At 38.7% G+C, this 14,178-nt stretch overlaps 1 protein-coding gene across 8 annotated transcripts in view; it reads left to right on the forward strand.

Annotated features, from left to right (window-relative positions):
• The window catches only part of LOC102973572 (latent-transforming growth factor beta-binding protein 1), a 259,508-nt gene that overhangs the window by 168,351 nt on the left and 76,979 nt on the right, over window positions 1-14,178 (forward strand). For all 8 annotated transcript variants that reach the window (XM_055089108.1, XM_055089107.1, XM_055089111.1 and 5 more), the window contains exon 20: window positions 5,407-5,532. In XM_055089108.1, the coding sequence (XP_054945083.1) occupies window positions 5,407-5,532 (126 nt within the window). The remainder of the gene's footprint in view (window positions 1-5,406; window positions 5,533-14,178) is intronic.

A 14,178-nucleotide genomic window follows, 5' to 3' on the forward strand; every position in this document is an offset into this window, starting at 1 on the left:
CCTAAACAGCAGTCCTCCTCCCCTTATCTGTGGTTTCACCTTCTGCAGTTTGTTACCCACAGTCAGCTGCAGTCAGAAAATATTAGGTGGAAAATTCCAGAAACAATTCACAGGTTTTAAATTGCTCACTGTTCTAAGTAGTGTAATGAAATCTCGTTCCATCCCATTTCATCCCACCCGGAACGTGAATCATCCCTTTGTCCAACATGTCTCATCTGTTAGTCACTTAGTAGCCATCTCCGTCGTCAGATCCACTGTCGAGGTATCACAGTTCCTGTGTTCCAGTAACTCTTATTTTACCTAATAATAGTTCCAGAACACAAGGGTAGTGATTCAGCAATTTGGATATACCAAAAAGAAGCCATAAAGGTGCTTTTTTTTTAAATGAAGAGGTGAAAGTTCTTGACTTACTAAGGAAAGAAAAAAAATCATGTGTTGAGGTTGCTAAGATCTATGGTAAGAACAAAGAGGGAAAAAGAAATTTGTTCTAGCTTTGTTGTCCCCCCTCGAACTGCAAAAGTTATGACCACAGTGCCTAAGTCCTTAGTTAAGATGAAAAAGGCATTAAATATGTACAGTAAGATAATTGGAAAGAGAGAAAAATTACATTCACATAACTTTTATTACAGTATACTGTTATAATTCTATTTTTAGTTAGTGTTGTTAATCTCTTACTGTGCCTAATTTATCAATTAAACTTTATTATATGTATGTATAGGAAAAAAGTAGTATATATAGGGTTCAGGACCATCCATGGTTTCAGGTATCCACCGGGAGTCTTATAATGTATCCCCCGGGGGTAAGGGAGGACTGACTGTACAGTGGACACAAGGTACTAATAAGAACACAGCACCTAGGGAGGGTGGGAGGGAGGTAGACGCAAGAGATATGGGAACATATGTATATGTATAACTGATTCACTTTGTTGTAAAGCAGAAACTAACACACCATTGTAAAGCAATTATACGCCAATAAAGATGTAAAAAAAAAAAAAGAACACAGCACCAATCACAGCACAGCTTTAACTGAATATCTACTATGTGCCAGTTGCTGAATTACCTTACTTAATTTGTAAAGAATTGAAGAGGCAACTTTTCTTTTATCCATTTTGTGCATGAGTAACTGAAGCTCAGAGAAGTTAGTTAGCATGTTCCTCACTAATAAGTAATTGAGCTGAGATTTGAACCCAAGATCTTTCCCCACTATTTTCTCTACATTGCCGTGCCAATTATTGTTACACTTATAGCCAAAAGAAGGAAGACAATGAGATTCAGTGAATTTTTTTTTTCCCAGTGTAACACATTGAGTTATTGTTGATGCTGGGGTTAAAAAATCAGATTGTCTAGATCATTTGTTCCATCATCTTTAGCTACACCTAACTGCCCCACAAGTTTTCCTATAATTATTAGTCTTAATAAATCCATGCCTTTTTTCCCATTGAAAACTCAATCTTACCTGTACTCTTATTTATTTCTAATACTGGATAAATTTTTTTTTCTCATTGTTCCTCTGCCATTATGGAACTCTGTAGTGTATCCCAAAGTACATATAAATAAAAGCTTGTTGGAGTCATTTTTTATCCATTGCTACCAGACACGTATGACTTTTTTGTTCTCAATTGTCATAAATTATATCCCTCTCATGTGTCCCAAATCACAGTATTCCTAAAAGGGAATATGGTGTCTTTTCTCTTAGTTGTGAATATTATACCCTGTGTATCATTATCTACACTCAGCTTTGTGTCCCTGAGATACAAAAGACATGGGCCTTTGCCTTACTGATCCCAAGATTTAAATATACTGCAGTGTGTACCTCATTTGATATCATATATTTATTTACCTTCAAGGTGAATTTAAATTTTTCAGTATTTCCAATACAGAAATTAAATGTGCTTGGATTTAATGTAGTTGAGAAGAAAGGTTTGAATTATAAAGTTATGTGACAATATTTCCATTTGGGGTCTTTTACTCTTAATAAAATCTTGATTTATATAACAATGCCAAGAGATACCCCCCAAACCACCCGAATCCTGTTTTTATTACAGACATTTGGGCTTAGAAGTAATATTTTTTCTGTTTCCTCTTGTCACACATTTTTGACCAAATAGAGGTAAAACCAAGTCTTGTATAAAGAGACCATGATTTCATATTGCAAATTATATGCACTTCTAGAGTTAAAGTGCATAAAACTCATTTAGCCATCTGATTAATTAATTATACTGTGTTCTCTCCATATATTAAATTTGTGTTTGTGATTTGATAGGAACTCATGTGTGACTGCTCCGAAATATGATGTTTTATTGACTATAAATCATGATTAAATTGACTTTGTTCTCAGTCACGTCAGTGATTCCCGATTTCCAGAATAAATTAATGTCTGCTTGAAAAACTTATATCCAAATGAATGAAAAATATTCCTGAAGGTGGGATAGAGTACCATTTAAAAAATACTATCTGTGAATATGCTCCATCACCCACCTTCTCTGATTAGAGTCTGTTTATAATACCATGTGCACTCACCTTGTTTTGAATAATCTCTCTTTGCCACGTCACTGGAGGCAGCTTTGTGATCCTTTGCTCTGCCTGAAGTTAGTAGCTTGCTTCTATCTAATCCCATGATCATGTCAGCATTCTGTACATGGGTGTAGATTTCAGAGTTTGTTTTAATGCTGAAAACATAATTGATGACAATGTGAATAACCATGGAACATATTTGAATAATAATTCATGATAGGCATAAACTTTAAACCTCACCTAATAATCTGCAGATAGTTCCATATTCAGGAAGGCATTTTCAATTGAAAGTGTAAGAATCTCTTCCCCCAGCAAAGTTAACAATGTCCTACAGACAGCATGGAAATTCTATGTTAATACTCTCTTTAGGAATGTGGGAGCATACATTTGATCTTCAGAACATACTCAGTTTCACGTTTTGACTTACACTTGCCAAATTGTGAATTTCTGTGGAATCTTGGACCTATGAAAGAAACCCAACTTAAATATAGTCTGGCTTTCAGCAGTTACTAGCAGCATAGTTTAGAAATGCCTCAATAAGTGCAACCCAAATTGAATGCATATGTTTCTCTGGTTCCAGATATTTGTGTTGTTCTTTCTTGGTGGTTTCCTGGAAAAAAGTCTGGGAATTCATCTTCGGTTCCTGTCATCAGACTTTTTAGACAATTATTTGTCAATCAGTGACTTTTCTTTAAGCAAGAAGTTTATGCCCATTCTTCCCTATGCAAAGTTGCAAAGTATGACAGCTTTTATAGGGCCATATTGAGTCACAGATAAAATAAGGAGGTGGTCGTGGATAACCTCTCGGACTCTACAAGATGGATATCGACCTGGGACTTGATCTCCAGACCAGTGGAAGTTTATGGCACTTTGTTGCCCAGGTAGAGGGCAACAGATTCTAGGCAGCAGATTGGAAAGAAAGAATGGAGCTAACGGGTAAAAGAAGGTCAGAGTTCAAGAAAGATTACAACCTAAGGTATTATCAGTAGGTGGAGAGGAAACACAGAGGATACCAGAGATTTTATAAAAGAAGTGAAGAATTTCACAGAGTGGAATCAGGTTGAGAAATAGTAAAGTAGGAAATAATTCATTGCTCTTCCTTGAAATATTTTAGTGACAATTAGAAGAATGGGAGAATTGTTAAGAAAATGAGTAATTCCTATTTGATTTCTTAGTTGGGTTCAGCAGTAGATAAGCCAGTTAGCCTGAAATATATGGCAGAAGGAAGGGTAAAGAGTTCAGGCTTAATACAGAGATGGCTAAATCAGTAATATTGCCGGAGTTCCTATTACACAGTGAGATCAACAGGGCAAAAAGAAGAGCCCCAGGAGATCCTGGATACGGGGAAAGGGATGACTCTCTGGAGGAGGTGAGCTGCCAGGTTGGTGGCTAAGCATGTTCTAGAGGTCACTAGGAAGGTCCCATCATCTGTACCTTTTCCATGTTCCCATTAAGTTTTACAGTTATTCATGCTGGTTCCTGCCTCCCCTGTTACACTGTGAACTTCATAATGGCAAGGGCCCCTTCCTACTCAGCCTTCTCGAAGGAAGCCTTCAGCAAAAGTTTGTAATTGAATTAAAGGTGGATTTTTAAGAGGATATGTTGAGGACCCCTTTAGCAAGAGATAACGAGGAGGACCTAGGAGACTTCAGAAAGATAGGCAAATGATCTTAGTAGGGCTACTGCCTGGATGGTGCCAAGGACCTCTGATACTTTTTATGACCCCCAATTAACTAAGAGAGCCTCAATCAATCACTCTTCAGTTATTAGAGAATGAACAAAACTGTGAAATTCTTTGGTGGGCAAACGTTCGTAATACACTGTTCACTTGCTGTGCTAGGAGTTGGGGACTCAGAGTTAGAATATGCAGTTCTCCTTAAGAAGCAGTCAGTGCAAGAGGGACACAGATGAGACAAATAGCCGTTAAAATGCAGTGCGCATAGGCAGTTGTGAATAGGTGAACCATTCTCCATGCTTCCTTATGTTGTCCGCTTTGGGCACTCTTGGCCAGCATAACTAGGATCAGTTTGAAAGAACACTGCATTTACACCAAATAGTTCAGGCATTATCAGTGTTTAGGAGTGCATCATCACCCTGGCTACAGGGAGCATAATCATTCTTCATTGAGGGCAAGCAGAGTATGAGACGGTCAACACAACTACAGCATGACTTGTTCATAGTAATAGTCGCTACCACTTTTTGACTCTTGGTTGTGTTGGGTACTACATTAAGCGCCTGATGCTCATTCACTAATTTCATCATCACAAAGCTGTGCCAATATTGACTTTCCCTGGTATAAAAGGCCTTTTTCTTGTACTTTATTTCTTGTATCCGTTTTCAGGGAAATAGAGATTGTAGTCTATTTCATTTGTATATTCAGACATCTGAGAAGTACCATTTTTGAGCCAAACACTGTAAGACACGTCCAGCCTTGCCCTTAAGAAGTTCACGTCCCAGGGATGGATAGGCGTGGACATGGGGAGACGTACAGGCCACAGGAGAGTGGTTTGCATGGTGGTGGGAGAGGACAAAGGAGAGCACGGTATTCACACTGAAGAATATTTCACAGAGGATTCATTTGATTGTAGACCCTCAAGCCTCCAATATGTCTTTTTAAAAAAAGGGTACCTTTGGGTTGAAACGTTGAAACTGCTTTCTTTTTTTAGGTTGAAAATGGTTTGAACATTGGCTAGTTCCTGTGATTCAACCTAAGTAGTTTCTCTCTGCTGACAGTCCAACTTGTCTTGTGGTCTTGTGTGTGTACAGACTGTATAGTTGTGCCACCAAATAAGTGTCTGACCATTCTGTAATAGATTTTTCTTCCTGTATGCCTGGTATCATAAGAAAACAAAACAGATTTTTTTCAAGTATGTGGAACTCTTCTCGATTCCAGATATTAATGAATGTGAACAGCCCGGACTCTGTGGTCCTCATGGAGAGTGTCTAAACGCAGATGGTTCTTTTCACTGCGTCTGCGAGCAGGGTTTCTCAATCTCTGCAGATGGACATACATGTGAAGGTAAGACAAACCATAAGACATCACGTAATTATTGCATGATAAAGCAGAGAGGAGATCACTCTCTATTTTAATAGGCAAAGGCTCTGAGACACTGAAAGACACTCATGATTTAAGGCCTTAGAACATGTATGTACCGAGGTGACCCCTACCCGAAATCACAGCTCGGGGTGGCTGGGATTTACAAACAGGATAACCGGTCATTATGATGGTGAAAATACTCACAGGTGATTCCACTACTGGTACTGAATTTACAAGTCAAAATGTATGGAAGGTGATGATTTTAGGTGCACGTGGGAGACCTAAAGGAAAACGGGGGCAACATCCTGATGTAACTCGAGACACTGCCAGTTTTGATTATGCTTCATGTAGACCATCTGAATCATTCTGTTTATAAAAATGCCTTGCTTGATTTTTTTTCTCTGCACCACTGTCAGCAGAGATTTTCCAGAGTTATTCCTCTAATATCCTTAGCTCTAAGCCAGTATATTTTCTTATCTATCAGTATTTATTATGTCCTAAAAGCTAATTAACTTGTAAGATGTTAAGATCACACTGTGGGCTTCCCATTGGCAACCTCTGTATGTTTGCAGGGATACAGCACTGGTTATATTCATAAGATTTATATCTTGATGACTTATTATAGTTTGATAAGTTGAAGAAGAATTCATCTGAACCTTTATAAAAGTAAACCGAGAAGATTCCTATAATCGTAATTTTAATCCATCCCTTTGTGAATCTAGGTTATCAAAACCCAGCTATGTTTTAAAGAAGTATGAAGGTTTTGTTCTGGGCCTATGATAGGATCCAAATGCTTTGCTCTAAAAAATAGTGCAGCAGGAAGTGTGTGCTCTCCTTACCCATACCACAGTGGAATCAAGCCGAGGAACGGCAACCAGGTTCATCTGAAACTAATTATTATATTGGGAAGAATATACTGATCTTATAAAAAGCAGGAGATTGTTGAAATTGCTCTCTTGCTGAGCAGACAAAACATTGATACCAGATTTGGTTTCAAGTGAAAGAGAGATAGTGCAGGGTGGGGTTTAAACAAGCAGATTCTGAGGGGTTTGAAAGTGATCAAAAGTGGGGAAATGGAGAAAAACATCATAAAGATGGCCATGAGAGGTTTACTCCATGTTTCAGTGATTCGAGTTTTAATTAATTCTATATTTAGAGCGCTTAAGAAAGACAGGACATGAATGCATACCTTCTGGGGGGATCACAGTATTCCCTGGTGGAGGAAATAGGGAGCTAGCCCATCTGAGTCACTGACGAAACGAATTTGCAGAATGCACATTTCCCTGCCTTCTAGAAAGGTGTGGGTTTGCTTCTTCAGCTAGCTCTAAAACATGGATAGTAAGGGCTTCCTTTGCTGAAAAATGGTCCCAGTTACAACTGCCAATAGCTGTGCCATGCAAAAACTGTATTCAGAAAAAATGTAAGTCACCTCAAGTGCTCACCAGTCAAAGCCATCGCTTCAGAAGAATATACCAATATAAGCATATTCACATTTATTTTTTCTTTTGTACTTTATAATTTTTCTTTAATTCTGTATCTTTTAAAATCCTGATTTCTGCAACTCCAGAGTTAGATAATCACTCTAATTTAGTTGCAGTTCTAATTTTGTTAGTCATTTACTTGGCAGAGATTTGAATTTTAAAATGTGTTTTTAGAAAACTTCCAGTGCTTTGTAAATTACTGTACTTTAGTATACTGTCTTTGACAATTGTTCCATATTCTTTACTCCAGAATCTGGACAGTTTTAACAAAAGTAAAAAAAAAAGTAGATAATTTAGAATATTGTGCTGATATATGGCAGTATAACTAGAAAGCTCCCTAATTATTAGGCATGTTAATCTCTTTTTAGAATAAGCTTTGCAAGATTTTCATTTTTTGTGGTCTTAATCCAATATATTAAACTGGTCCAAATTTTCTGTTGCTGGACTTAGTCTGAAACTTGTGACAGTAGCAGTATGTCCTGATTCTACCTTTGGCAATGGTGTAGGACGAAGCTAGTCCATGTGATGGGGATTTAGCTATGGAGGTGATGTGCATAGGACTTGAATTAACATTGAGAAGTGGCCGGCACCCTTATTTCATGCCCATCCACCAGCTTACTTCCGAACTTCTAATTAAAGCAGTTGAAGCCACGTGGACATGTGAGGGCTGGCATTCCCTGCTTTAAGCGGGGCTGAAGGAATCCCGCCCAGCTGAGGGAAGGAGGGCCCTTCCCTGACCTCCTATGACTTGGAGAGTTGTCAGCATCTCTGCACAGTTATTGAACCCCAATGAAGAGGTGTACTCTGTCAACATGAACTGTCTCAGGTATCAAGTAGCATGGCCGATTCTTTGGAAATACAAACAGCACCACTGGCTCCTTCCTTTCCCTTATGTATGTGCTGCTCTGGGAGCACGTACGTGGGAGAGGGTGGAGAAACATCTTGTTTTTCCCACGTGAGATAAAGAAGAACAACAGTGTCATTTGAAGTTTGAGTGGAGTGGGAAGGAAGTGATGGGTGAGCGGCTATTTATGTATTTGTTCATTCCCTCAGCAGTGACAGAGTACCTGTCTTGTGGCAGGCACCATTACTGTTCCGAGGGCAAGACACACACTGTTCTTGTCCTCATGGAGCCTACATTCTAGGAAGGGATTCAGGGAACAATAAGTAAATAGTATGTATAGAAAATTGCATTGTTGTATCTAAATAATATAACATGGTTATACTTTATGGATATAAATAAGTGCAGGGCATGGCATGCCATATATAATTTATAACGCACAGGGTTTTTTCCCCAAGTCCTACATGTGGATGTCGGGAAAGTGCAGGGAAGCAGGACCCTTCTGATTTACTTCCACCTCGGTAGTTCTCGGTAATTCTTTCTTTTCTTCTCATAACTGCAGTTCATCTTTTCCTGCCACCTCCTTTGTACCCTCTAGCCAGAGCTTTTATCTCGTGTAGGAAAACAGAGGAAATTTTTTCTTCTTTCATTCAGCTCACTGTTTTATATTTCAATTTATCTTATCGATTTGTTTTTAAAAGTTACAATTCTTTGGCTCCTTTATTTTTCCCCACTTTTTAAATTGCAGCATTGTAATTCATAGGAAAAATATGTATCATCCCGTTTATAAGCCGACGCAGGGTTTGGTTTCTTCATTATCAGCAGAATGTGAGTGAGTGGGAAGAAGAATAGGGAAACTTGTGACTGTATCCTCAGTGTCACCATGTCTGTCCCCTGACTCCCATAGAGAAATGCCTCCTGGTCTCTGACTTGGCATCACTCCATTCACGTGTCTCTGGGCAGGCTGCTCTTGGCCAGGAATGGCTGTGCTCTCCCAGTTGGGTGTCCAGGTTGACTGAGACCTTGTATGACAACAAGTAGATTAGGGGACATTGGGCATCTCTAGACCCCACTGTGCTCTCTAGTCTGTTCACATAATAGACTGGGCACACTGGTCTAGCAGGGACCTCAGAGGAGCCCGGCAACACAGAGGGAGCGTTGGTGACTTACGGAACCTGCTTAGTCATGGCTAATTAGGCCTCCAAACCATGACCAAAATCACTCCCTAAAGCTCTGTCCTTTAGAAAGAAGCCTCATTCATTCATCCATTTGACAAATATTTATTACGTGTGTGCTCTGTACTGGCCACTCTTCTAGGAACTGAGGCTCTGTCAGTGAACAAAAAAAGATCCCCAGTTTCTTGGAGGCAATAAACTAATAAGCAAACTACGTGATATGCTAGACAGTGATAAACCCCATGAAAAAGAGCGGAATAATGGGGTTCTGAGGGCTAGAGTGAAGAATGGAAGCTGGTACAATACAGACTAGGGTAGTCTCAGTGGGCTGTTCTGCCTCTGTAATGTGGGTTAATGAAAGTAATACTAAATTGTGTCTGAGTAACAGATAAAGCCATATTTAAGTGCCTTTCTTTTTCAAACTGATCATCTCCTGGCTAAGTGATAATAGCCTGTCAATAAATAGACAGGAGGACATGAGATCATCTGCTGAAGGCCTTTTTCCAATTACAAACATGAGTTCTGTTGTCCAGACAGGGGAATAAAAAATCAGAGTACAACACCAAGAGCAAACCCTAATGTGAATTATTGGCCTTGGGTGATCATGATGTGTCAGTGTAGGTTCATCAGTTGTAACAAATGGACCCCTCTGGTGGGGGATGTTGACAGTGGGTGACGCTAGGGGAGGGTTTTGAGAAAACAAGGGGAATATGGAAACTTTCTGTGAAATTTTACTGTGAGCCTGAAACTGCTCTTTAAAGTCTGTTTTTAAAAATCAGGCATTCCTGGCATTACCTGTTTTTCATCAGAAAAAAAACAAAAAATCAAAACCTTTAAGTTCAAGTCTATATTCGACTGCTATCTTTTTCTCCCCTGAATTTTGTTGTTTATTTCTCACTTTTCAAAATAATACCCCAGATGGAGTATGTGATCAGGAACTTCTCTCATATTCAAAACAACTCTCATATTGATTTAAAAATTGAGAACTATAGGATTGGAAGGGGACTTCTTAGAACATCTAGGCTGAACTCTGAATCCCAAAGCACTCAAAGAATCAAGTCCTATTGTTGAACAGCTGTAAAGGCTCTAATCCTATAACCTATTTAGATATCTACCATAAAACACTTCTTTCTAACTCATTCATTTGGAAGGGAAAACACAACAAATGCAAGTGGTAAGGATGGCTAGTTTCTTGAAGTTGACTGAGAACAGTGATATCAGAAAGATTAAAAGAAGTTGGGTCCAAAGTCTTAGGCCAGTTTTGTGTTCGCTGGGAACCAGAAAATACAGTAAAGGCAACCTTTGCCAAATCAAAGAAATAAAAACGAACTGGGAGCTAGTGTGGTTTTGTTTTCAGACTTTGAGGTGCATTTTCTATGAACAGTGTAGAAAGAAAGTATAAAACCATTGTTGACAACACTCCAAGGCAGTTGGTGGTTTTGTGGCATGGAGATAGAACTTTATGTCTATCACCGAAGAGAAAATATTTTTGAAAATGACTTAGCCAAGTAGGACATTGAAGTACCCTGACACAATAATATATTACATCTGGCTGCTTGGCGCAAAGATTTTTAGGTTTTTTTTTTTTTAGTACTTTTAGAGTTGGAAACTGAAAAGCCCAGTAAGAGAACACAGCCGGAGTGTTGCTTTTCTAGACAGGGAATTCAGCTTAACAACAGGATCCTTTCCCTCCCTTGTGTAAAAAAGGATCAGACGACATTCCAGGTAAGGAAGGGAAGTGGCCTCTTGCTGTAAAAGCTACTGTTCTTCACACTCACTCCTCCTGTGAATGTACTTCTGCAGAAGTGAATGAAATGGATGATCAAATCATTAGGGAGAGAGCTGAGGAAATCTTGCTGGAATAAGCTGCTTTTGGACCTGGAATACATATTTTCCATGCATTGTTTGATTGTCCTCCGTATATGAACATTTTTATAAAGAAATTCATAATGGTAGCAAAAAAAATTCAAGAGCTCTTCCTAAGCTTTTTATCGCTGCTGACCTTTTAAAACCCCAGAGCTATGGAAAATCATCTGTTCATAGAAGAAGTAAACACTTTTCCTTGCAGCCAAAAAAATAGACATGAAACTGCCAGAAAGGGAAGTCTGTGAATAGGCGGCTGCCCCTCACACTTCCTACTGTGGCCCCCCTCCCCAAGCTCACGTCTGGGGCACCGACAGCTTCCTGCATCTACTTTGACCAGTCTTTTGATGTCATCAACAACCCAAGTTCTTGAGAGATCATGGAAGGTTGTTGTGAATAATATTTTTATACTTTAGACCTACATTGTAATGCTTAATATATTGATTCCAGAATCAGTTACTTTTTAGGCATCTAACAGAGAATATCATATGGTTGTCTTGGACAGTGTGAGTGGACTGGAGATACTTCACATGTCTGATTTCATGACTTTATTAAAACAACAACAGTAATAGTAATAGCCAGCATTCACTGAGTTCTTGTTAGGAGCCAGGCACTATGCTAAGCGTGTTGTACCCATTTTCTCTTTTAATCTTCACGACAAACCTATAGGTAGGTTAAGTACTAATTGGTATGCTTTTGGCTGCAGTGAGCAGCTTACTATAAAGAAATTTGTTATACTAATAAGAAGTGCAGAGATTGTCACCTCTCATCTACTATAGGTCTTTATTTAACGTCACTTTCTCAATAAGCCCTTTTTTTTCTCATTTTTTTTAAGTATAGTTGACTTACAATGTTGTGTTAATTATTGCTATACAGCAAAGTGATTCAGTTATACATATATACGTTCTTTTTCATATTCTTTTCCGTTATGGTTTATCATAGGATATTGAATATAGTTCCCTGCGCTATACAGTAGGACCTTGTTGTTTATCCATTCTATATATAATAGTTGGTATCTGCTAATCCCAAACTCCCAATCCGTGCCTTTCCCACCCTCCTCCCCCTAGGCAACCACCAGTCTATCCTCTATGTCCCTGATTCTATTTCTCTTTCATAGACAGGTTCATTTGTGTCATATTTTTGATTCCACATATAAGTGATATCATGTGGTATTTGTCTTTCTCTTTCTGACTTACATCACTTACTATGATAATCTCCAGTTGCATCCATGTTGGTGCAAATGGCATTATTTTGTTCTTTTTTATGGCTGAGTAGTATTCCATTGTATATATGTACCACATCTTCTTTACCCATTCATCTGTCAGTAAGCCCTTTTCTAACCACCCTTTCTCACCTTCACTCACCCCCAACATTCCCATTCCCTGTTTTTTTTTTAACTACTTTATTCTCCTTCTGTGTCTTATCTATTGTTTATTGTCTGACCCCCCTACTAGACTCTAAGGCTGGTAAGACAGGAATCTTCATCTGTTTTGTTCACTACTTTGTGCCATTAGTTAGGGCCCAATAAATACTTTGTGAACGAATGAAGGGATGATGAACTGTCTGTAACTCATCCTGGACTGTCAGGAAACAGACATAATTGAGTGTGTTGTGCACTTCTGCGAAGCCTTCCCTTTTTTTTTTTGAGGATTTAATTCCCTAAAGCACACCCTGCTTAGTAATTTGGTGCAGCAGTTGTTAAGAAGTTAGGCTGTGGAGTCTGGGTATACCTGGGCTTGAACTCTTGCTCCAGCACTTCCAAGCTGTGTGGACTTGAGTAAGTTGAGCAAGAAGCTCACATGCCTCAGTTCCCCACTGCATGATGAGGATAAAATACAGCACCTACGTGGAGTTTGTTGGGAGAGGTAAGTATGTTGATATGTGTTGGCAAGTATCAACTTAGAATGCAGCCTGGCCCCTAGAACATGCTTGATGAAAGTGAATTATTGTTAGTATTTTAGCACTTCTTACATGGGCACTCTAGTTATTGCTGTTTGTTTCCCTTAATATGTGGGCATCTAAAAGGAAGGGGACATTTAACATCTATTTATTTTTATATGATCTGTGCTTAGAAAATATACAACACACAGTTGTATTGTTTGCGAATTAAATTGTCTGGTAGTTCTAAGTCCAGGTCTGGATATAAACAAATTACTATATTTTTTCCATTTTTAAACCCCCAATTAAAGTCATGTAGAATATGGTACAGTAATTCATTTATACATAATTTGCTTTAAATTCCTCATCCTTTGGGTTCCCTAAGCATTACATGTGACTAACTTTCCCCATTCACCTCTGAGGTGTTTCAGGTTTTTAAGTGTTTGATGTGTCAATTGCCAGTAAACTGATTGCTCATGCTAATGCTTATTTGCATTTAAGTACTGACACTGTTATTTCTAGAGGTACACTGTCTATCTTCTGTGGTTTCATAACTAATCTTTCTTGGCCTCCTGTTTGAATATAGAAAGAGAAAAATTACAATAGTGAAAAAAAATGGGAATTTTTTGGCTGATCTTATATTGCCTCTGGGGCCCAGGTGTCAAAAAGATGAATCTGGGGTTTGATGTATTTGGCCTGTGCTTAGGGTTTTCTCCCAGTCTCACTGGCAGCACCTCTTAGTGTAAGAGACGCTATATGAGAAGGGAAGATGTACAGCATTACTCTGAAGTTAGAATGAGATATTTTTTTAGAAAAGCTCAGGTGTTAAAATGTAAAACCATTAAATGAATGCAGAGATAATCCAAACGGTTATAAATTGACCTGATAAAGACAAAATAGTGCGTTTTAAAAACTGATATGTGTAAAAACACACATAGTATCTTTTTCAAGTAATTGTGGCAGGAGAAGTATGCAATTGGAGTTCAGGATATTTTCCACGAGTATCTAAAGAACTTTTTCTTAATGGCATGGAATTTATTCAAAATGGAGAATTTATTCAAATACTCCACTTTTTGTGATATTCCATTATATGACGGTAAATGAGGATTATTCTTTACCTTTGGGAGTAGAAAAGTGTTTTCTAAAAGCTTTCTTCCAGTTTCTTCTCTTTAAATTTTTAGAAATGTTTTTTTCTGTGGCAAATTCAAATTCTTCTCATTCAGTTTCCCAGTTTTTTGTTTGTTTGTTTGTTTGTTTGTTTGCTGTACGCGGGCCTCTCACTGTTGTGGCCTCTCCGGTTGCGGAGCACAGGCTCCGGACGCGGAGCACAGGCTCCGGACGCGCAGGCTCAGCGGCCACGGCTCACGGGCCCAGCCGCTCCGCGGCATGT

The sequence above is a fragment of the Physeter macrocephalus genome, chromosome 12, assembly GCF_002837175.3.
Source record: "Physeter macrocephalus isolate SW-GA chromosome 12, ASM283717v5, whole genome shotgun sequence".
Lineage (NCBI taxonomy): Eukaryota > Metazoa > Chordata > Mammalia > Artiodactyla > Physeteridae > Physeter > Physeter macrocephalus.